This window comes from Podarcis raffonei, chromosome 10, assembly GCF_027172205.1.
Source record: "Podarcis raffonei isolate rPodRaf1 chromosome 10, rPodRaf1.pri, whole genome shotgun sequence".
Taxonomy (NCBI): domain Eukaryota; kingdom Metazoa; phylum Chordata; class Lepidosauria; order Squamata; family Lacertidae; genus Podarcis; species Podarcis raffonei.
In genome coordinates, this window is record NC_070611.1 from 77,694,848 (window position 1) to 77,718,012 (window position 23,165).

Below are 23,165 nucleotides of genomic sequence, written 5' to 3' on the forward strand. Positions count from 1 at the left end.
CACGTTGCTGGGGTCCATAGCTAGACCCTTGTCTGACAACTTGTACCCCAGAAACTCGACCTCCCTTGTGTGAAATTGGCATTTTTCCAGCTTGACCCACAACTGGTGCTTCTGCAGTCTCTTTAGCACTTCCCTGACGTCTTTGACATGCTGCTTCTCATTGTCAGAATAAATTAAGACGTCGTCCAAGAAGGCTACGCAGTTTTTGTACAGCAGGGACCCCAACACGTGGTGCATGAAAGCTTGAAAGCAGGCGGAGCCGGACTGTAATCCAAATGGCATAACTAAGTATTCGAAGGCTCCCAGGGGGGTGAACATGGTGGTTTTCCATTCGTCCCCCTCCCTCATCCTGATCAAATTGTATGCCCCCCTGAGGTCCAGCTTGGTAAAAAATTTCCCCTGCCTCACCCGTGTTAAAATGTCGTCAATCCTGGGCATTGGGAAGGTCACGGGTTCTGACACCAGGTTGATGCCCCGGTAGTCCACAACGAGCCTGGGCTGATTTGTATCCTTTTTGTCCACAAAGAACACCGGACTGCCCCCCACCGCCTTTGATTCTCTTATGAAACCTCTTTTCAAGTTCTTGTCAATAAATTCCCACAACTCCTGCATCTCCCTGTCCGACATGGCATTGAGTTTACCCACTGGCAGCTGAGCCCCTGGGAGTAGGTTGATTTGGCAGTCAAAGGGCATATGGGGGGTAGTTTATCCGCCTCCTTCTCGCTGAAGACCTCCTGCAGGTCAGCATATTGGGGTGGCACCTTCCCTTTTGGCTCCACCGCCATTCCCGCCACCCTGGCCACTGTCATCCTTGGGGTTCCCCCCCCCATGCAATGTTCCAAGCAGTAAGCTGACCCAAAGGTGACTGTCCGCTGATGCCATGCCACTACTGGATCATGCAGTGACAGCCAGCTCATTCCCAGTATTATTGGGGGTCCTGCCAGTGTGGCTACGTGAAAGGCAACGGTCTCCGTGTGCCGGGAAACCCTCATTCTCATTGGCGGGGCCTGGTGCATCACTCCCCCTCCCAGAAGTTCTCTGCCATCTATGGTGGTCACTTGCAAGGGGAAATCCAGGGGCAGCAGGTGGAGTTGGTGCGCCAGAGCGAAGTCCTTGCTAAAGAAATTCTTCCCCAACAGGAGACCTGCCTCTCTCCCTACTTGGCCCCTCTCCAGCATCGTCGTGGAGCCCCTCCTCCTCCTCTCGTTCCGATGGCAGTTCCCTGACAATTAGGAAGAACTTCCTGACAGTAAGAGCTGTTTGACAGTGGAATTTGCTGCCAAGGAGTGTGGTGGAGTCTCCTTCTTTGGAGGTCTTTAAGCAGAGGCTTGACAACCATATGTCAGGAGTACTCTGATGGTGTTTCCTGCTTGGCAGGGGGTTGGACTCGATGGCCCTTGTGGTCTATTCCAACTCTATGATTCTATGATTCTATGATTCTATTCTAGGACCTCTCTCTTTCTCTCTTAGGGTTCGGTGTGCTTTGAAAATGTCGCTGTTCATTTCACAGACGAGGAATGGGCGTTGCTGGATCCTGACCAGAGAGCTCTGCATAAGGAAGTCATGGAGGAGAATCGCGGGATCGTGGCCTCTCTCAGTAAGGCTCCCTTGTGGATCATAATATCTCTTCAGAAATTCCACACATACCTCTCTGTGATAAGCCTGTTGACATGCAACCAAGGAAACAGGGGCAATTGGCAGGCCCCCCCACTGGCTCCAGCCCACCGGCCATTGTGCCAGGCGACCTCCAGTCTTTGACGCAGCATCTGCGACCCGAGCTTCAGAAGCTGGGGCACGCTACTCAGCAGAGTAAACACTACACAACAGAAGCAGAAGGAGAAGTTGTGTGAGCATATTTACAAGCAGTTTATTCAGCTACATCAGGACAAAAGGAAAACATGTCTGATCTCCTTCGTGTCCAAAGCAAGACAGCAAAAGCTATACACAAACAGAAGTTCCCAGCAAGCTGTGCTGGAGTGTAAACAGACATGTGACATACAACAATTCCACACGTCTGTCCTTAAGGTGGAACAGAATATCCCAACAAAGCCTCCCCGATTTTGATGGAAATCAGCAGGGCCACTTGCAGCATCTGGGATGCAATGCTAACGCCCCCACAACTCACCTTGCATGGGGGGCTGTTGATTATTTTGTCTGTTAATATTGTTCCTCCTGTTGTTTCTTTTTAGACATTGATCAGGCTGGTCTGAACTGCTTTTTTCTTCTTTGCTTCTGTCTGTTTTTGATTGACTAAAGAGAGGACAGCTATTGGAGGTGGAGCAGATTCCATGATTGGGCAATATCTATCCCAGGAGAGAGACAGGCTATTCGAATCTCAGGTTCTCATAGGTATTTCTGTTAATGCCAGCAATCAAAGGCCGTGAACCCTGGAATACGACTTTCCATCTAACTCCCTGTATCACAAGTGTTAATGAGCATTGCTCCATAATTGGGAACTCCCATTTCTTCCTGACTCTAATCCATCTTTTTCTTCATTTCAGGTGATGATAAATGGGAAAATAAGAAGAAGGGAGACCATGACATAATTCACACGGTGGATAAGCCGTATCAACATTTGGAGTATGGAGAGAGCTTCAGCCAGAGCTCCCATTCCACTTCCCATCAAAGAAATCCCATTGGGAACAAACCTTATCAATGCTTGGAATGTGGAAAGAGCTTCAGTCAGAGGGAAAGTCTCACTTCCCATCAGAGACTTCATACAGGAGAAAAACCTTATCACTGCTTGGAATGTGGAAAGAGATTCATTCGGAAGAGAAGTCTCACTTCCCATCAAACCACTCATACAGGAGAGAAACCCTATCAGTGCTTGGAATGTGGGAAGTGCTTTAATATACACACAAACGTCCGCCGACATCAGGTAATTCACAGCGGGGAGAAACCGTATCAGTGCTTGGAATGTGGAAAGAGCTTCAATAAGAGCTCCAATCTCACTTCCCATCAAAGCATTCATACAGGGGAGAAACCCTACCAGTGTTTGGAATGCGGAAAGAGCTTCGGTCGGAACTCCCATCTCACGTCCCATCAAAGAATTCATAGACAGGAGAAACCCTATCAGTGCTTGGAATGTGGGAAGAGCTTCCCTTGGAAGGAAAGTCTCACGTACCATCAAAGAATTCATACAGGGGAGAAACCCTACCAGTGTCTGGAATGTGGGAAGACCTTTACTACAAGTGCAAACATCCGCCGACATCAAAGTATTCACCGTGGGGAGAAACCATTTCAGTGCCAAGAGTGTGGAAAGAGCTTTAGTCGGAAGGAAAGTCTTGCTTCCCATCAAAGCATCCATACAGGGCAGAAACCCTACCAGTGCTTGGAATGCGGAAAGAGCTTCAGTCGGAACTCCCATCTCACTTCCCATCAAAGCATTCATACCGGGGAGAAACCATATCAGTGCCCGGAATGTGGAAACAGGTTCAGCAGGAGAGCCAATCTCGCTACCCATCAAAAAATCCACAGCAGGGAGAATGATAGAATTGTAGAACTGCAGAGTTTGAAGGGACCCTGTGAGTCATCTAGTCCAACCCCTTGCAATGCAGGAATCTCAGCTAAAGCATCCATGACAGACGACCAGACGACCTCTGCTTAAGAACCTCCAAGAAAGGAGAGCCCACCACCTCTGTCAAAGAGCACTTGCCTAGTGCAGAATTTCAGTCCATGCGTTGAGTGGTGCTCTGAGCTCCAAGCACAGGAGCGGGTGGATGGTAGCAGGTCAACGCTTTATTGAACAGGGGCAACCCGGCTTAAGGCAGGTGGTAGCTGACCAGTGAGGCACTGAAATCTATCCCACCAACAAAGGCAACCTGTAGCCAATCAGGTCAAGCTTTTAACCCGTAACTGCTGCCTTCAGTATTGTTTTTGCCGCAGGGAAGAGGAGGAGGCCTCTTGTGAGCAGAGCTGAAACATCAGCCTGACATCGTTCACTCCATTTCCTTTACTAGTATTTCTTCGCCGTCTGCTTGAGGGCTTTGCAGAGCCAGAGCACACGCCAAGCAGGACACACCTGGGCTCCTTGGTGTGTGTGTGTGTGTGTGCTGCATCCTGGCCTGCTTAAGAGCTGTGGAAGCACCCTAGAATCATAGAATCGTAGAGCTGGAAGGGACCCCAAGGGTCATCTAGTCCAACCCCCTGCAATGCAGGAATCTCAGCTAAAGTCTCCATGCAGGATGGCCACCCAACCTCTGCTTAAAAACCTCCAAGGAAGAAGAATCCACCACCTTCTGAGGGAGACTGTTCCTCTGCCAGAAAGTTCCCCCCTGACAGTTTAGCCTTGCCGGCTGAGTCGGGCTCAGGTTTGCCCAGCCCCCCACCCCTGTGCTTTGCAAGGATCCTTCGACAATGCACAGGGCAGTGATATAAAAGCAAAATGCAAAGTCACACAAAATATATATCACCAAGGGCTACTGCTCCACAATAAGGAGTTCCCAACTTCACTCTTAAATATGTGAGTCCTGCCAGAATCTCCCAAGGAAGGGTAACAAATAGAATGCCTTTTTCTGTTCTTCCCTGCATATGGGGACAGGGATATTCTACAGATTTTTCATACAAGTGATGGAGGCTGGGATTAGTTCTAAAAACCTTTTGTGATGAAAATCGTAACTCTGTCATTTTTCTACCTTTATAGAGCTGCCCGTTTCTCTAAGCTATGGATGCTTAGTCTTCTTTGTAGAGGTTACATACCGCATTTTTCGCTCTATAACACGCACCTGACCATAACACGCACATCGTTTTTAGAGGAGGAAAACAAGGGAAAAAAATTCTGAATGAAATAGTGGATGTATCATTTTTGTGCCTCATGCTGTGGCCACAGACATGTGATCTGATGGTGAGTTTGGGGTGACCCAATGCAAAAATCCTGAGGATCCCTGTGGATCTGTGCTTTGTAACCACGTTTTTGCACCATTGCAGCCCCAGGCAACAGTGGGTGCATGAATTTTTTGGTGCAGGCTGTAGCCATGGACATGCTATGTAATCTGATGGTGAATTTGGGGTGACCCAATGCAAAGATCCTGAGGATCCATGTGGATCCATGCTTTGTAACCATGTTTTTGCACCACTGCAGCCCCAGGCAACAGTGGGTGCATGATTTTTTTTGGTGCAGGCTGTAGCCATGGACATGTAATGTGATCTGATGGTGAATTTGGGGTGACCCAATGCAAAGATCCTGAGGATCCATGTGGATCCATGCTTTGTAACCACGTTTTAAGTGGGGAGGGAAGGAAAAACACAGAAGGGACAAGGAGTACGAGAGGGGTGTGCAGAGAAGCAGCTGGCTAAGAATGCAGGAGAGGGGTTTAACGGGACGGAGGAAAGGAAGGCAAAAGTTCCCCCCCCACACACACACACCCAAGCCAGCCCTCTCTCTCTCTCTCTCTCTCTCTCTCTCCCCCACCTGCATGTTTTCCGGCTGCCTGCGAGTCCCTAAAATGCTTCCCTGGACACAGCAGCTCCGGAGCACGGAGAGGAATTAGAAGGAAGGACGTGATCCTTTCCTTTCCCCTCTGCTTGCCTGGAGGGGAGGGGATTTGCCTGCTCTTTGTTCTGTTTGAGCAAACAGCAACCGAAACAGAAGACGGTGGGCAGTAAGACCCTGAGGCAGAATGCAGGAAAGCAAGAGCTTCCTCTCTCACGGAGCTCCCTCCTCCCTGACGCGCGCGATTGGATTTTTGCCTGATTTTTGCCCCTGCACTCGGGCCAGTCGGCTCCAGGGACCACACATTCGCTCAATAACACGCACAGACATTTCCCTTTACTTTTTAGGAGAAAAAATCTGCGTGTTATAGAGAGAAAAGTACGGTATATGGGATATATTCTCATCATAATTCAACCGTTCCATATGGAAATAGGTGTTGACTATAGTCTTGTTTTTATCGTATCAGCTCAATGATTAAGCCCCTTTGTGGGAAGAAACGCTGATTGTACCATAAAAGTGTATGGGGGTTGACTCGCAAGTCGCAATTGCTTCTATCAAATACACGAGTGATTGCAAAGAAAAAGACAACATCTGAGATTTCTCCGTTTGCTTGTTTAGACTCCTTGTTGTGGAGCAGTTGCCCTTGGTGATATATTCTTGTACAACTTCGCATTTTGCAAGATTCCTAGCAGGTGCACCAGAAAGTGGCACCAGGATCAGGGCCATTGCTGTTGCCCAGCCCTGCTCTGGAGAGGAGGAAGCAAGGAAGCGCCTTCCCAGCTGAGTCAGCTTCTTTTCCCGCAGAACATCCGGTCCTGGGTGAAGGACAAGTCTGAGGTTGAGGTGGTCGACCTGGTCCTGAAGCTCCAGGAGAAGCTGGTAAGCAGGAAGCTCCCAAGCGAGTTGCACCCGATGGGTGGAAGGTGCCCGGATCGGGGCTCTCTCCTCGAGGGAGCAGAGCGGAGCCTGGCTGGCTGGCTGGCCCCTCCAGACTCTGGCCAGGCCTGTTTCAGCCTTGGGAGTCCCCTAAGGAAATCTCAGCGGACGAGAGCCAGGGCTAAACTCCTACAGATCCCTCCGCTGAGCTTTTGCATGTGGGCAACAACCAGAGTCCTGAAGGAGGAGGAGACTCTCTTGGGTCGTTGGGCGATGTGTTGGTCCCCGTCTGTGGGGACAGGCAGGCAGGTGGTGCCTGGTGAATATCCCTGTTGCCAAAGGAAGAGAGGAGCAGCTTCTCTCAAGGTGGCCACTTGGTACGTCAGAAAGAAATGGCAATACAGACGTTTGAAATGGATGGCGGCTAACAGATTGAGGTTTGGATGGCGGCTAACAGATTGAGGTTGAATCCTGACAAGACAGAAGTACTGTTTTTGGGGGACGGGGAGCGGGTTGGTGTGGGGGATTCCCTGGTCTTGAATGGGGTAACTGTGCCCCTGAAGGACCAGGTGCGTAGCCTGGGAGTCATTTTGGACTCACAGCTGTCCATGGAGGCGCAGGTCAATTCTGTATCCAGGGCAGCTGTCTACCAGCTCCACCTGGTACACAGGCTAAGACCCTACCTGCCCGCGAACTGTCTCGCTAGAGTGGTGCATGCTCTAGTTATCTCACGCTTGGACTACTGCAACGCGCTCTACGTGGGGCTACCTTTGAAGGTGACCTGGAAACTGCAATTAATCCAGAATGCGGCAGCTAGACTGGTGACTGGGAGTGGCCGCCGGGACCACATAACACCGGTTCTGAGAGATCTGCATTGGCTCTCAGTATGTTTCCGAGCACGATTCAAAGTGTTGGTGCTGACCTTTCAAGCCCTAAACGGCCTCGGTCCTGTATACCTGAAGGAGCGTCTCCACCCCCATCGTTCTGCCCGGACATTGAGATCCAGCGCCGAGGGCCTTCTGGCGGTTCCCTCCCTGCGAGAAGTGAGGCTACAGGGAACCAGACAGAGGGCCTTCTCGGTAGTGGCGCCCGCCCTGTGGAACGCCCTCACATCAGATGTCAAAGAGATAAATAATTACCTGACATTCAGAAGACATCTTAAGGCAGCCCTGTTCAGGGAAGTTTTTAATATTTAATGCTGTACTGTTTTTAACACTGATTGGGAGCCACCCAGAGTGGCTGGGGAAACTCAGCCAGATGGGCGGGGTATAAATAATAATAATAATAATAATAATAATAATAATAATAATAATTGCAAGGATGCGCTGCCCAGTTCACGGGGTGGCTTCAATCAGTCACTTTTAATGACCTGATTCTGCCCCTTCCAGTGGACTGGTCTTCAGAATATAAGAGCCTGGATCAGGCCACAGGGGCCCATCTCGGCCAGGAGCTCCAGGAGAAGCTGGTAAGCAGGGTGCTCCCAAGTGAGGTGTGCCTGATAGGTGGAAGGTGCTCGGATCGGGGCTCTCTTCTTGAGGGACACGCAGCTGCAGGTCTCTGCCCTGCTAGGATCTCACCCTTGAGAACCAAAAGGGGTGCAGCCTCTACTGGGGGGCTGAGCAGGAGGCCTTTGAAGGAGAAAGGCAGTTCTGTCTGCCCCACTTGCCGTCTCTCTCTGCCCCCCCCCCCCGCAGACAAGGGCTGCTAGCCGGGACTTATCCTCCCTCAACTTGCCCCTTGCTGCCTGAAGTCAGGCTTTCTCCATGGGGCCCACCCAGAGATGGTAGGAGGGGTGAGGGCAGCATCAGGCTGGCACTCTGCCAATGGGGCATCTGTCCTTTTCCCTGCATCTTATCTAAAAAGCATTCAGAAACGTACAAACTGAACCCATTGAGAAGGGATGGGCAGTTTTACAGCGTGCTGTGAGTTAAAAGAAAACTATATGAAAATGATGTGTAGATGGTATTTGACGCCTAGTAGGTTAGCTAAAATGTACAAGATGTTGTATCAATTACCTGCTGGAAATTTAAAGAGAAGGAAGGGACCTTTTTCATATCATACCTACGGGACCGCCTCTCCTGGTATGTCCCACGGAGGACCATACAGTCTTCAAATAAAAACATCTTGGAGATCCTGGGCCACAGGGAGGTTAGGCTGGCCTCGACCAGAGCCAGGGCTTTTTCGGCTGTGGCCCCGATCTGGTGGAACGCTCTGTCACAAGAGACTAGGGCCCTGTGGGATCTGACATCTTTCCACAGGGCCTGCAAGATGGAGCTGTTCTCATCTATGGTAATCCTCATAGAACTCCAGCCCAATGGTTGCCATTAATTTGACTCTGAATTGATTTTAGAATGAATTGATTTTAGAATGTATTTTAATTAATTGATTTGGATTTTATGTAAACTGTTATTTTTACTGTTGTTAGCCGCTCTGAGCCCGGCTTCAGCTGGGGAGGGCGGGATATAAATAAATTATTATTGCTATTATTGTTGCTGTTGTTGTTGTTATGTAGTGGCCATGTTTGATAGTAAAAGTCTTCTGGGAGGTGATTTCAAAGTACAGAAAAAACCTCTTTAGGTATGCTACTATGGCTGCCCGAATGTTGTTCGCTCAGAAACGGCAAGAAGAAATTGTTCCAATGAAGGATAACTGGCAACTAAAATGGATGGATTAGCAGAAATGGCAAAACTTACCGGTAGAATAAGAGCTAAAGATGAGAGGTTTCTGAGAACAGAATGGGGAAAATGTGTTGAATACATGAAGATGCACTGTAAACAATTAAAAACATTAGCAGGAATGATGTAATAAACATGAGCAGTAATAATTAAAAAGAATTATAAAGGGAAAATTTGTAAATAGGTCTGAACTGGATATGCAGCAAGAATAAGATACAAAATAAGTTACAGATAGGTAGCCGTGTTGGTCTGCCATAGTCAAAACAAAAAATTTTTTTCTTCCAGTAGCACCTTAAAGACCAACTAAGTTAGTTCTTGGTATGAGCTTTCGTGTGCATGCACACTTCTTCAGATACACTGAAACAGAAGTTGCCAGATCCTTCTATATAGTGAGAAGGTGGGGAGGGGTATTACTCAGAAGGGGGGTGGGAATGGGTGATCAGTCTGTACCTGTGCAAGTTTCTTGGTGAGGTTGATGGACTTCCATTTCATGCGGCTCAATGTGGTGCCTTCCATAGTTCCAGTTACAGATAGGTAGCCGTGTTCCAAGAACTAACTTGGTTGGTCTTTAAGGTGCTACTGGAAGGAAAAAAAATTTTTGTTTTGACTATGGCAGACCAACACGGCTACCTATCTGTAATTGGAACTATGGAAGGCACCACATTGAGCCATACAAAATAAGTAACCACATAGAAGGGGGGGGAGTAAAAGAAAATGCAGATTGATTTTGGATGAATTTATTTGTTGTTGTTAAAATAATTGTAAAAATGGAAAATTATAGAGGGGGGGACGGGGGCAGTAAAATATGCCCTGGGGTCAGTCAAAGCCATTTTCCAGAGCGTGGCCCCTGTTGCACCATCCTGGCAGCTACTAGGAGCCCCAGATGAAAGCCGAGGGCAGACTGGGGACCAAACTGCTCCAGAAGGAGCACGGTGTCTCCCCCACCAGAGGTACTGCCCCCCAACCCTCAACTAGCACTCATAAATCCTGTTTTATGAATGGGAAAACCGTAGATATTAAAATAAAATAGTTTATTCATGAATAGAACTCAAGCCAAAGGTCACAGAATCATACACAGAGTGGACCAAAGTGGTTCTGAGCAACAGAGTCTGAGCACGTCATGGCTGCAGCCACAATCCCCGAGTCCTGACCATGGGCAATACAATGGGCTGACAATGGAAGGAAGGATCCTTATCTGCCCAGGAAGAAATCACTGAGCAAGAGACTAAGTGAATGGATTGGGGCGAAGGTTATTTGTGAGGCCAAAGGGGTGTGCTCATGTTTGTCCAAAGATGAGCAGAGGAGAGGAGACTTGCCATCCACAGATAGCTTGGAGACCAGGCAAGGACTCAAGTTTCTGTAAAACGTCCCCTCTTCCTGTGATGCCTTGCAACCTCTGGACGGTGCTTTTGGGGAGTGGATCTCTGGGCAAAAGGCAAACTTTTCAAAGGAGTCGCACCCTTTGCTGCTTCAGAAGTAGGAACCTTGCTGTGACGAAAATAAAGATTGGGCCTCCTAGTCGCCTTGCTTTTCATATACCTGGTTGCATTTTCTTGCTTTGCTCTGGCCATCGGGTGGACCCCAGGGGATCGTGAGACCCCAGAGCAAAGGGGGGGCAACAACAATCTCCTGATTTCCCCACAACACATGAAGCCCCTGTAGCAAGCAGAGCTCCTACGCGTCTCTGGTGTGATCCTGCTGGCTGCTGGGCTAATCAAGTCCTGAGCAAAATACCCTTACAAAAAAAGACCCAGAGGTGGAGGGGCTTGTAATGCACCCCCACCCCGGCGGGGGGGGGGGAGCAGAGCTGAGCTGCTCCCTGCCTGAGTTTTGCAGCGCTCTGTTCTGGGGGGACCCCGCCTGCCCCTCTTCCTTCAGCCCTCCCTACATATGGCCAGGGAGTCCTCGAAAAAGGCTTTCTGGCCCAGGTGGCCCAGGAGGGGCATCTGCTCCCCGGTCACCTCCCGGCGGAAGTTCTGCCGCAGCCACCCGTAGACCAGGCTGTGCAAGAAGCCGTGCAGGGAGACGGTCAGGGCCTGCAGAAAGGGAAAAGAGGGGGCGTTATGCTTATGGGGGGGGGAGTGAAATCCAGCCGCTTCAGCATCTCAGGGGGAGACGGGTGTGCTCTGGCAGAAAAAAGGGAGGCTTGGGAGGGGGAAACTTCACGGGGGCCCAGTGATCCAGGGAGTTGAGACCCCCCTTGCAATCCTGAAATTGCTCAAAGTATCCAAGGCCGCCTCTGGGGATTGCTCTGCTGGCATTTCTGTGGCTGACCACCGCATGGCTTTGTTTGGTTAGATCAGTGGTTTTCAGCCAGTGTGCTGTGGCACCCTGGGGTGCCATGAATGATGGGCAGGGTTGCCACGGGCAACACTGGCCTCTGTCCTTCCCTCCCTCCTCTGATGCCCTCTCACGTCTCTGCCTGCCAAAGGCTTGCACAGCTCTTTGCTGCAGCAGCCCTGGTGTAGTAAGAATTTTAAGGTCTTAGATATATATATTAAATGTTCATAAATGTAGCAAGCAAACACGTACATAAATATATAAACCACATGGCTGAAGCAGCACAGGAAGACAGTCCTGAAACCATTTTGACTCCCAAGCTGGCCAAATGTTTCTCTGCAAGGAGGGAGGAGGTGGGAAAAACACCTTCCTTGTTACAGGAATTTCGTAATCACCATTTCAAAGGAATGGCCAGACTACCAGGAAAGGGAATCAGATAAGCCATTATCAGATAACCTGGCAGGCAGGAAAAACAACAACATTCACATTTCTGTTGTAGACCACCTTTTCTATGATGTAGGTATGATGTTTGTGGGGGGTGGTCTGGGGTTACACCCCTTCTGTGATGAATGCAGGGGTGGTCTGGAGCTCCAGGGCAGGGAATTTAAAATGTCTATATAAGGGCTGGCACGCCTTGGTTCGGGGTCCCTCTCAGGGGAGCCCCCTGTTGCAGCAGATCAATAGAGATCAGGCTTACTAGCTGCTTTGCTTCTCAATAGTCTCTGGTTGACCTCTGTTATTTCCTCCTACCGATGGAGAACCCACTTAAGGGCTCTTGTGTCCCCCATAAGGGAAAAAGGGCAGATTTTGTTTACAACACTGACTATAAGCTCCACAGGCAAATGGCGCCTCTAGGGCTGGCCAGGGGCTGCATCCCAAGCCCCTGTGGGGCACTGTGAGGAGGCACCTCTCTCTGGGGCAGGAAGGGACAGCTCAGAGACCAGGGGCGGCAGCTGCGGCTGCCCAGGGGACTCCCAAGGAGAGGAGGCTGAGGGAACACGCCACAAGGGAGGGCGTTTGGAAAAGGAATGGGGCTGCCAGCTCTGCAGGAAAGGGGTGACATAAGTGGGAGCCCCTCCCTTCGCCAGCACTGAAGTCCAGGAGCCGATGCAAGACCAGTGCATTTGCTTCAGCCCCTCCAAGGACGCGCCCCCCCCCCCGGTTACTCACCACAGCCAAGTAGAAAGGGAAGAGGATGGGCGGCTGAAGACTGGAGAAGGAGAGCAGGCACAGGAAGAAAGCTGAGGGGGAAGGAGAGAAGAAGGGGCCACGTCACTTTTCCTGGCCAAGGTCACCAGGCTGGCAGGGGGCACCCTGGCCCCAGGTTGAAGTGATGGACATGAGGCAGGAGTTGATAATGCAGGTGAACTGCGCACAGCTGCAAGCTGCAAGCAAGCTGCCGGCCAGCTCTGTGGAGGCTCCTTTTATAGACACAATATGCAAACCCAGGCAGATACATTTTGGGCTGTGACCTTTACACATCTTCCAGTCCTGAAATCGTGGGGTGGTACAAAGTTATTTTGGCACCTGTTTCCACCGCGTCATTTTCCCCTTGCACAGTGTATAACAAAGCAGACAAAAGGTCTCCGAGACAAAGCTTACAGACAGGGCACCGCAGACTGCTGAGACGGCAAAAGGTTAGACAGAGGGAACGGTGTTCAGACAGCTGTGGCTTGTGGGGGGGGTGCCCTGCACCCCAAGGTCATGCGTGCAGGCAGGCTGAGGCTGCCTGCAGGTGGAGTGTCCTCCCTCCGGACCCAGCGATTATCCCTAGACCTGCTGAGTCACCATCCCCTGAGAATGTAGCTCACGGTTTGGGATCACGGCCACCTTTTCTCCCTCTGTGACCAAGCGGGTGCTCAGCTGGGCGAAAGATGGAGCTGGCCTCTGGCAGAGCAGAGTTCCTATAAGCCTTCCCTCTCTCCCTCCACCCCGAAAAGGCCTTTGTCTGCCACCAGGGAACAAGTTCTTTCTTCCATCCGCTTAGGGTGGCTCCTGTCGCCCATGACCCCTCCCTCACCAAGGAACCCAGAACTACTCCTTGCCAGTGGAACAGACTCTCTGGGAAGGTGCCAGACCCTCCTGCCTTGGTGGCTCACCCATCTGGGACTCTCCAGCTGTGATTCCTGCAGGGCGGGCGGTTGGGCTACATGACCCTTTGGGGTCCCTACAAGCCTGCGATTCTATAAATGCACAAACAAGGGGCATCTGGGGAGGAGGGGGGAGGGAGGAAGCTCCTCCCATTTACACCTTTTCCAGGTATTTCCGCAGTTTGAAATGTTGGATTCAGCTGACATGCACCACCTTAGCAAACCTCCAGGATCCCCTCTGCCTGGGTGTTGATCCCTCTGCCCATCTTGGCAGACACACCCCATAATAGCCCTGATTTAAAATTGAACTGGGCGGTCTTTGTCTCTGCGCTGGGGGAAAACCACCTGCCGCCTGATGGATCAGAAGAAGAAGAAGAGGAGTTTGGATTTGATATCCCGCCTTTCACTCCCTTTAAGGAGTCTCAAAGCAGCTAACTCTCCTTTCCCTTCCTCCCCCACAACAAACACTCTGTGAGGTGAGTGGGGCTGAGAGACTTCAGAGAAGTGTGACTGGCCCAAGGTCACCCAGCAGCTGCATGTGGAGGAGCTGGGAAGCGAACCTGGTTCCCCAGATTAGGAGTCCACCACTCTTAACCGCTACACCACACTGGCTCCCAGAGACTCTCCCCACCCCCGGCAGCCCAAATAAAGCTCTCGGGGTCTGTATCTGATTTGGGGATCCACCCCAAGGGTGGAGATGAGTTGTTAGACAACGTATCTTGATTGTTCTCGACTCATTCAATAAACACCAAAAGCCTGGAGGTAAGTGATGAGGCTTAACTTGGGGGTCTCCATGTTTGCCAAACAAGAACAGAGTCTGCCTCTCTCCAAGATGCCTTGAGTCTGGATTTCCACGTCTTCAGACCCAAGTGTTGCAACGTGGAAGGCAAGTGGTCTCTCGGCGGTCCTACCTGTCAGGGAGGCAGAAGCTAGAGGAGGGGACAAGGCTCCTAGGTCACTCACCTGGCATCCAGCAGACCAGGAAGACCAGCTGGAACAAGCAGGCGATGTGGGTTCGGATGGCACAGCCATCATTCTCCAGAGCTGGCAGGGTCAGGGTGGGGCCACCTCTCTGCCTGCGGTGACACCAGCACTTCACCCTGCAGTAGAGGACCTGGCCAGGGGCGGCAGGAGGCAGCCATTAGGGGCAAGGAAAGGGGCAGAAATCAGACCCCCCCACCCTTCTCTGGGCTCTTTCCCCATTGGAATGCCTGTTCGCCTGGCAAAGGAGAGCAGGTCATTTGGTCAGCCAGTGAATGGGCCTCAGACCAGGCTCCATTTTCACCCGAGTAAAATGCTTTTGACGTATTTGCTGCCTGCATTGAAATGTAAGTAAAGTTAAAAGATGGTGATTTGTTAGATCTAAAAGGGTTTAATAATTGTTATGGTTGGCATGCGTATTTAGCTTATGAAAAAGGGAAAGTACACAGGGGATTTATGAATCATGTCATAAGGATTTTATATCTTGATTTTATTCTGTGAACCGCCCTGAGACCCCCGGGTATATATAAATGCAATAAATAATAAAATAAATAAACAGGCCTGGTGGATGGCCACACTTACACGGACATACGGATGGACACACACACTTACTGTGCAGCAGGCGACAATCAGAGAGACGAAGACGAGAAAGAAGATCTTGACTTCTTTGCCAGAGTCGTTCCTGCCTGTGTACTGGGAGGACAAGGGGGGAAGCTCCTCAGTAAGGGGGCCAACACTGGCAGGGTGGGGTCCAAGAGTCAGCTCCCCATGGAAACAGGCCCAGTGGCCCTTCTGCAAGTGTTCAGGAAAGAGCCTCTGAAGCCCACGGGGACACTTTGCCCACCCCCACTGGGGCTCAGCTGCCCGAGAATCACACCACCCTCTATTTTGGGGGACAGTGAGTTCCTGCTCTCCTGTGGCAGGAGAGATGCTGGCAGGAGGAATACTGGAAATGGAAGGGGAACAAACCTCCCTCAGTTCAACCAGAGATTCAGGGGGCCTAGGGTTAGATTGGATGATCCTTAGGAGCCCTTGAGACTAGCCCCGTGCCAGGGGGCCACTAGGGGGCACATTGGAAGATGGCCGACAATACCATCTCTCCGACCCACACGGGGTAATTAAGAGGCTGTTATGGGAGTAGGCAGCCTCCCTTGTTGCCCCAAGGAAATGGGGAACACTGCCCTTGCCTGCTGTGCCCATAAATCACCCCCAAATTCGAAAGAAGGGGTGAGGGCACTAGGCAGAATGCCCCCGTGTGGACCTCGGCTCTCCTGGACGCTGTCTCTGATCGCGCACTAGCTGCAGCAATTTGGAATAATTAATTACAAAAGAAGCAAATGCACATATTTCAAGTGAAGAAGGGGAGTGAAGTCTGCTAATTTAAGTGACCTCTGCGAAAGAAGATGGCGGGTTGGAGAAACAGGAATATTTTACGATGAAGATACACCAAAGGCTGGGTATGTCGGCAACGGGACTGAATGGGGGGGGGGACGACACCTTTTTTACTTTCCTTCTATGTGATTTACCAAGAACCCCTCCTCATTAGACCGTCAGTTTAACTGACCCAAGCAGGATGATTAAGGTCTGTGTGGAGATAAACTTTAACCAAAAGTATGCTTTATGGAGATCGAGAAGCAATAAGAGCTTTCGGAATGGCGCAGCAATTAATTCAGAGTTGCCATCTTGCCAAAGGATTTATAGCCGGGAGGAGGAACGGACTTGTTTTCAGACTGCATTCCTGGTGAATCTCCTCAGAGGTTTTGAGAAAGGAGGCAGATTGGTGAAGATTAATGACACTAAGACTGTTTTGATGTATGGAAGTGATGTTACATGGAAAACGTCTGGATATGGCTACTGGACAAAAAAAAAAAAATATCCATGCAGGATTACAAACTGTTTTAACCAGCTTGTGGAGACTATCAGAGGTCACAAAGAGAAAGGAAAAATATATGAAAATAACAACAAGAGATGTGGAAAAATAATAAGAAAGGACTGGATAGTACTGTGAACATCATATGGTCAGATTTGTGGACATTAAAACAGCAGCAAGAAGCAAGAAGTTGATTGGATCCCCTTCAGAACTTGAAATATGGGTACCCCCAACAAAAATTTAAAATCCGGCTGTGTAATTTGGAATTTATGTAATTTGGTTTGATTTGATGTGATTGGTCGGTTAATAAAAAATTATTCTTAAAAAGAGACTAGCCCCGTGCCAATATCTTGGCACTATCACCACCTGAGCAGGAAGTGAAGGAGGCAGCATTTGGGGCGGCCGTCTGGTCCTCCAGGGGAGCTGGGGGGGCAGCTGGTTTCACAACACCACAACCCTGCTGTTGCTGGGGGGCCCCTTCACCCAGAACTAAGGCACCTTGTGCCCCTAAAGGATGGGGGTGGGGTCCAAGAAAGGGGCATCCCAGACCAACAGGGAGAAGAAGCAGATGATGGTGGAAGAGCTGGGCAAGGGGGGGCAGTACCTTGTAGCAGGTGTCTTGCGAGTGGCGGATAAGGATCAGGCAGCTGGAAGGAAAGTGGGAGGGTTTGGCTAGCTGGACGCAAGAGACCACCCTCCTCTGCAAAATCCCACCCCATCCCAAGGGAGAGGAAGGGGGGAGGTTCTACCTGGAGCAGTAGAGGCCGTGGGACCCTCGCGAGCCGTTTCCAGCCTGTAACGCCAACGGGGGGAAGGCCCAGGGCGCCACATCTCTCAGGGATGAGCCTCGAATCACCAGCAGGACCACGAAGACCAGGAAAGGGAGCAGCCTTTATTGCGAGAAGAGACAGGGTGGGGGGTTGTGGGACAAGATGGCTCAGAGAGGTGGCTTCGCCTCGTGTGGCCTCCAGGGGCCAAGAGGGCCCCCTCCCAAAGGGGAAGGGTGGCAGGACAGTCCCCGCCAGTCAGTTGCACCTACCAGGCCAAGAGACGGGGCAGATTTATTTGGAGTCTCTGGTTGAACCTGCCGCTCTCCTCCTTGGGGGGAAACAGAGACGGCAGGTGAGAGGAAGGCAGCTTCCTTAGCAAAGGCAAACACCCGCCGGGAATTGTCCAAGTCCTCCTCTCCCCTGCTTGTGTCTCCCCCAGGTGCCCACCAGCCTCCTGCACCTCACCCAACTGGGCAGGGGCCTCTGCCAGAGCCTTTCCCAGCCAGAGCACCTTGGGCACCCATGGACGGAGCCCTGAGAAGCCCCCCTCTATGGAGCCAGGCCCCAGAACAGGGGTCAGCAAACTTACTGCGCCTTCGGCCGGTGTCTCCAGCGCCGATCGCGCAGTGGGCCGGAGGGCAGGGGGGCCTGTGCCCATACGCGTGCCCACATGCTATTTCCAGCACACTTCCGGGTTGGAGGAGCACCGGAAATATCGTATTTTTCGCTCCATAAGATGCACTTTCCCCCTCCTAAAAAGTAAGGGGAAATGTGTGCGTGTCTTATGGAGCGAATGCAGGCTGCGCATCTATCCCTGAAGCCAGAACAGCAAGAGGGGTTGCTGCTTTCACTGCGCAGTGATTCCTCTTGCTGTTCTGGCTTCTGAGATTCAGAATATTTTTTTTCTTGTTTTCCTCCTCCAAAAACTAGGTGCGTCTTGTGGCCTGGTGCGTCTTAATAGAGCGAAAAATCTGGTAGCTTGTGCGCATGTGCACGGACCTCCTCTGACCCAAATGTGCACCGGAAATAACGCTTGCGCATGCGCACAAGCTATTTCCGATGCTCCTCCAACCCGGAAGTGGGCAGCTGCACAGCGCAGTGCCAGTAAGAGTGGGCGGCGGCAGCGGGGGTCACCGCGGGCCAGATAAACAAGTCCCGTGGGCCTTATCTGGCCCGTGGGCCTTAGTTTGGGGACCCCTGCCCTAGAAGGAACAGCCCAAGTCCTTGCAGACGCCCCCTCTCCAAGGCTGGCCAGCACCCCTCTGGTGCAGCCTTGCCCAGGCTGGTGCCCCCCCAGGCAAGCTGGAGTACAACTCCCATCAGTACCAGTTGGCAGGGTGCCTGGGGCTCAAAAAACCTGGAGGACCCCAGCTGAAGTGCAGGAACTCCCATTGCCAATGGGTAGAAGCCTTGTGCCTGGTGAGGAGACCCTCCGCCATCTTGGCTGTGCTTGAGGCATTGCAAGGGGCTGGTCTAGATGACTCTTGGGGTCCCTCCTAAGCTCTCAGAGGCCAGGCAGGGGCCCTGCGCCCTTCCTACCTGCAGCAGGGCAGAGGAAGGGGCCTCCCTCCAGCCCCCCAGAGCTCGCTTCACTTCGTAGGCATAGACGACGACCATCAGCAGAGAAACGGCGTAGAACATCTGGGGAAGAGGAAGGCAGGGCAAGGGCAGGTGAGCGCCAAGAGGGGCCTGGCAGGGGACAGAGGGGGCCAACCTGGCTCTGGCACAAGGCAGGGGGCGCCCTCACCGGGGCAGGGCTGATGGGCTGGTTCCAGAGCCAGGAGGCTGCCCCATCTGTCTGTCCATCTGCACAGGAACTGGCAGGATTCACTTGGGTCAAGCTCTCGGCAAGTGTGACAGCCATGAGACCCCAGGAAGGGGTGGCAGAGCCTTGCAAGCAGAAGGTCCTGGGTTCAAGCCCCCCTTAGCATCTCCAGATGGGGCTTGGGGAGACTCCTCCGCCTGAAAACCTGGAGAGCCCTGGCTGCCAGTCAGGGCACGTAATTCTGAGTTGGCTCAGAGCAAGGCAGCTGACTGCATTCCATGCCACCCACTGGTGCGAGAGGCGGCTGCCACACGCCCCTGCCAGCTCTGCCACAGAGGCCGGGCAGAACGACGGCTGCCTTACCAGGCCCAGCATCAGCAGGTAGGGACAGGCTTGGTAGGCCGAGACGAAGAGCCGCGGTGGAAGGAGCTGGATGGCAGCTGCGGAGAGGAGGGCCGAGGCACCCAGGAGATCCGCCAGGGAGAGGAGGAAGAGCGGGCAGAGCTGGGGGGAGAGCAAGGGGTCAGGGCCAGCTCCAGACCAGCAACCGGCAGGACCCCTCTGGACCAGAACCCACCCTCTGGACCAGGGGTCAGGAAACTTTTCCAGCAGGGGGTCGGTCCACTGTCCCTCAGACCTTGTGGGGGGCCGGACTATATTTGGGGGGTGGGAATGAACGAATTCCTGTGCCCCACAAATGACCCAGAGATGCATTTACAATAAAATGACACATTCTACTCATGTAAAAACATGCTGAATCCCTGACCGTCCATGGGCCAGATTTAGAAGGCGATTGGCCCGGATCCGGCCCCTGGGCCTTATTTGCCTACCCATGCAGATTGAAGGGGACTCAAAGGTCAGGCAGGCCAGGGAGTGCCCCCCCCCCGGCTTCTCTTGTCCAGTTCCCAGAGCTCAGCCTGCTGCACAATCTGGACATCTGGGGAAAAGCTTGACAACTTTTCTGTCTGGATTTTCACATTTTGAAATACAGCAACCCTAACCCTTCAAAGTCTCCCTCCCCCCCCCTTAAGTTGGGCTGGATGGGGAGCTGGGGGTGGGCTCCCAGATTGCTCTGAGCCCATCCTCTTGGAGGCTGCTCTCTTTGGCGGCAGCACTCAGGCGAGGATTTTGAAGAGCGCTTGTCAAATGCAAGCGACTCTCCTGTGCGCCCAGGGGGCTCCTGCAGAACGATGCCCTGGGTGGCGGAGCATTTTGGGGGGGCTGCGTCGGAAACCCCACCCTGGCAGACCTGATCCTGGCAGCATCGCCTTCGGAGGAGAGAGGCAGCCACAATGGAACCGCTGCCCAGGAGGCTGCAAGACAAAGAGGGCCAGGAGTCAGCTGGGCTCTCGCTTGGGAGAGGGGAACCCCCACCCCACTCAGCTCCATCGCCTGCCCGCCCACCCACCGTGCCCATGGGCAGAGGAGGCAAGTCCTTTGTGTGGCCTGTCACGTCCTGGGGAGGGAGGCCGGCTGCTCCCTCTTTCCTCCAAATTTGGATTTGGAGAGGAGCAGCTTGGACTCGTATGCTCTGCCCTCAACTGCTGGTGCCAGATGCACAGCTGTCAACTTTTCCCTTTTCTTGCAAGGAATCCTGTTCGGAATAAGGGAATTTCCCTTAAAAAAAGGAAAACGTTGACAGCTATGGACTCAGATGTGCCCGACACCCTTGGGTGCCTCCAGAGAAGGCGGGTGGGGGGGTGCCAAGTCAAGCAGACTCTGCAGGCGCCCCCTCCCCCATGGTGGGCAGACGAGTAGCCAGGACCCACCCAGGCAAAGGGCACAGCCTGTGGGTGCCCTTGCTCACCCCCTACCATCAAAGGCCCCCTGAAAGCTACCTGGATTCCCTGCGACCCACAGAGTATGGGGCTGGAGATCCCGCCAGGAGGAGGGCAGCAGGGGGTCAGGCTGCTCCCCTTGTGCTTGGAGGGCAGAGAAGAGGACTGGCTGGAGGGAAGGAGGGAGGGAGGGAAAGGTGGTCTTTGGCCACTCACCTGAGAGCCAGGGCAACCAGGTAGACCCACGCCAAGGCCAAGACCTAGAGGTTGCAGGCAAGAGGTCTAGGTTAGGAGGTGCCCCACACAAGCACTGCAGTCAAGGTGTGTCTAGACTGCTGAGAGTCGTCGTCCCCCCCCCACCTTTCCAGTTTGCTGTTCCCTGTAATTCACCAGATGTCCATGATGAGGACCCCAAGGTGGGGAGGGGGTCCCAGCAGGATGGGGGCCAAGGAGGTCCCTGCAGAGAAGCAGCTGAGGCCACCTCAGCCCCACAGCAGCCGGTCTCTTGCCTCTGCATGTTTCCACAAACCAAGAGATGCCAAGCCAGAGGAAGACACAAATGGGGACGTGGGGGTCGTCCCTCCGCCCCGCAGCTCCTGCCCCCTCTTGCCCTGGGAAACTGCTTAGGTCAGGCGAAGAACAGAAATTCAGGAAGTCCCTGAGGCTAGCAGATTTCATTTTCCCCTGCAGGGAGACACCAGAGTGGCTAAACCAGGTATGCCCCCCCCATCCCCACTGGACACCTCTGGGCCCACCTGCTAGAGGACCCACTTTGCCCCCAGGCTATGGGGCTGCCTTTCCCAGCCGGAGCCAGGCACGCTAAGGCATGCCAGGCGGATTCCTCCCAAGCCAAGGGTGGGCAGAGGAGCAGGAGAGTTGCCCGGGGTGGGTGGGGGTTGAATGGGGGGGTACCTCTTCGTCCGGAAGGGCAGCTCCACTCCTGCCTCGCTCAGCCATGGTGGGGCTACGGCGGGAGCGGCCACAGAGCGCCGCCTGCCCTGCCTGTGGGCTCCGCTGCCCAGGGAAATTCCCCACCAGCCGCTCAGCTGACTTTGTTTGCACAAGGTGTTTTCCTTGGGCTCAGGAGCAGGAAGAAGCAGCCGCAGGTACGAGCTGCTGCACCACTTCACGCCCAAGCAGAGGAGAGGGAGGAGTCGGAGGAGGTTGGCAATTTCCCTGCACTCCAAAAGCAGCAGCAGCAGCAGAGTTAAGGCTGCGCCAGCCGCCCCTCTTCCTGCCAGGGCAGAGCTGCAGTGCCTCCTGGGGCCACCAAAGACCCCCCCCCCACTGTCACCTTCCTGTGGGGAGAAAGAGCAGCAGGCAGCTCTCCCCCGGCTAGCAGCAGCCCTGCCTCGGTTTCCCCTTGAGAGCAATCAGGCACAGAATGCTTCAGACCAAACCTGAAGCAGGGGAGGGTTTCAGGAAGGGCAAAGGTCACCCAGAGACCGAAAGCCTTGCTTGGCACGTCTTGCTAAGCCCCCCAACCGCCTCCCTGCCCTGCTGGACTGCTACCCCTTCAGGTCTTCTGGGGAGGAGGCCCTGTGCAACAAACTGCCCGCCACCCACAGAATGAAGACTTTTCCGTGTGCCAGTAGCTGGCTGGCCAGCCTGCCAAGGGAGAGGGGTCCTGCTTAGCCCCCTGCTCGCTGTCTCCAAGCGGGGAGCAGGCCAGCAATCCCTGGGGTCCCCCCTCTTCTCGTTTCCTGCTGCAGATCTGTGGGCACCCCACAACCTTCCCAGGTCCCTGCGCAGGGGAACACCTTGTGACATCACAGCAGGCCAGCCAATGGCCAGGGTGGTCCTCAGTTTCCCCAGAGGAAGCGAAGAAGCCCAAAGGAATGCAGGATGTCAGCCAGGGGTCTGCAGAGGGGTGAAGGACGAGGATCTCCTGGGCTCCAGCCCAACCACACAGTTCCCACGAGGCCCCATAGAAAGAGGCCCCTTTAGCCATGCTAATGTGTATGGGGGCAGCTCTTGCTTGCCGACGTGGGGATCCAGGGCACAGTCCTTCAATGGCTGCGCTCGTTTCTCTCTGGTCGGGGACAGAGGGTGGCGCTTGGGGGGGAATTGTCATCGCGCCACTCCTTGGTGTGTGGAGTACCTCAGGGTGCGATACTCTCCCCAATGCTTTTCAACATCTTTATGCGCCCCCTCGCCCAGCTTGTCCGGAGTTTTGGGCTGGGTTGCCATCAGTATGCCGATGACACCCAACTCTATCTGTTGATGGATGGCCATCCTGACTCGGCCCCAGACACACTGACCAGATGTCTGGAAGCTGTGGCTGGATGGTTACGTGGGAGCCGGTTGAAGCTAAATCCTTCGAAGACAGAGGTCCTGTGGCTGGGACGGGACGATATGGGATTGGGGGGGCAACTCCCATCTCTTGCGGGGGCGCAGTTAGTGCCAGCACCGTCCGTTAAGAGTTTGGGTGTAATCTTCGACACCTCCCTTTCCATGGAGGCGCAGATTGCAGCTATAACAAAGGCGGCATTTTTCCATCTCCGCCAAGCTAAGCAGTTGGCTCCTTACCTCTCTCGCCCTGACCTAGCCACTGTGATCCACGCGACGGTCACCTCCAGACTGGATTATTGTAACTCGCTCTACGTGGGGCTGCCCTTAAGACTGACCCAGAAACTCCAGCGGGTGCAG

General features: G+C 53.1%; 3 protein-coding genes across 6 annotated transcripts in view; 2 read left to right on the forward strand and 1 right to left on the reverse strand.

Annotated features, from left to right (window-relative positions):
• Positions 1-4,015, forward strand: part of LOC128421711 (zinc finger protein 883-like) — a 112,686-nt gene extending 108,671 nt beyond the window's left edge. For all 3 annotated transcript variants that reach the window (XM_053404842.1, XM_053404840.1, XM_053404841.1), the window contains exons 5-6: positions 1,471-1,597; positions 2,502-4,015. In XM_053404842.1, the coding sequence (XP_053260817.1) occupies positions 1,471-1,597; positions 2,502-3,607 (1,233 nt within the window). In that variant the 3' untranslated portion in view covers positions 3,608-4,015. The remainder of the gene's footprint in view (positions 1-1,470; positions 1,598-2,501) is intronic.
• The window catches only part of LOC128421704 (zinc finger protein 271-like), a 279,246-nt gene extending 269,843 nt beyond the window's left edge, over positions 1-9,403 (forward strand). For both annotated transcript variants that reach the window (XR_008332367.1, XR_008332368.1), the window contains exon 6: positions 9,208-9,403. The gene's annotated coding sequence lies outside the window, so the exon portion shown is untranslated. The remainder of the gene's footprint in view (positions 1-9,207) is intronic.
• A 595-nt stretch (positions 9,404-9,998) lies between these two features.
• Positions 9,999-21,570, reverse strand: LOC128422337 (transmembrane protein 116-like). The gene is made up of 12 exons (XM_053406223.1): positions 21,429-21,570; positions 20,733-20,776; positions 19,988-20,051; positions 19,102-19,242; positions 18,513-18,614; positions 17,243-17,301; positions 16,953-17,093; positions 16,808-16,850; positions 14,946-15,026; positions 14,316-14,466; positions 12,433-12,503; positions 9,999-11,018 (listed from the first exon to the last, which is right to left on the reverse strand). The coding sequence occupies exons 1-12, from the start codon at positions 21,471-21,473 to the stop codon at positions 10,857-10,859; spliced, it is 1,104 nt and encodes a 367-aa protein (XP_053262198.1). The 5' UTR covers positions 21,474-21,570; the 3' UTR covers positions 9,999-10,856.
• Between the last annotated feature and the right edge of the window lie 1,595 nt (positions 21,571-23,165).

Excerpts from the sequence above, each read along its gene's own strand:
- LOC128422337 (XM_053406223.1), bottom strand. The coding sequence starts at position 21,473 with ATGGCTGAGCGAGGCAGGAGTGGAGCTGCCCTTCCGGACGAAGAG. Across the intron at positions 19,243-19,987 it reads GGCGATGCTGCCAGGATCAG|CTCTGCCCGCTCTTCCTCCT; the intron begins GTCTGCCAGGGT and ends CTCTCCCCCCAG. Across the intron at positions 17,094-17,242 it reads CTGCCCCGTCTCTTGGCCTG|GCTGCTCCCTTTCCTGGTCT; the intron begins GTAGGTGCAACT and ends CTCGCAATAAAG.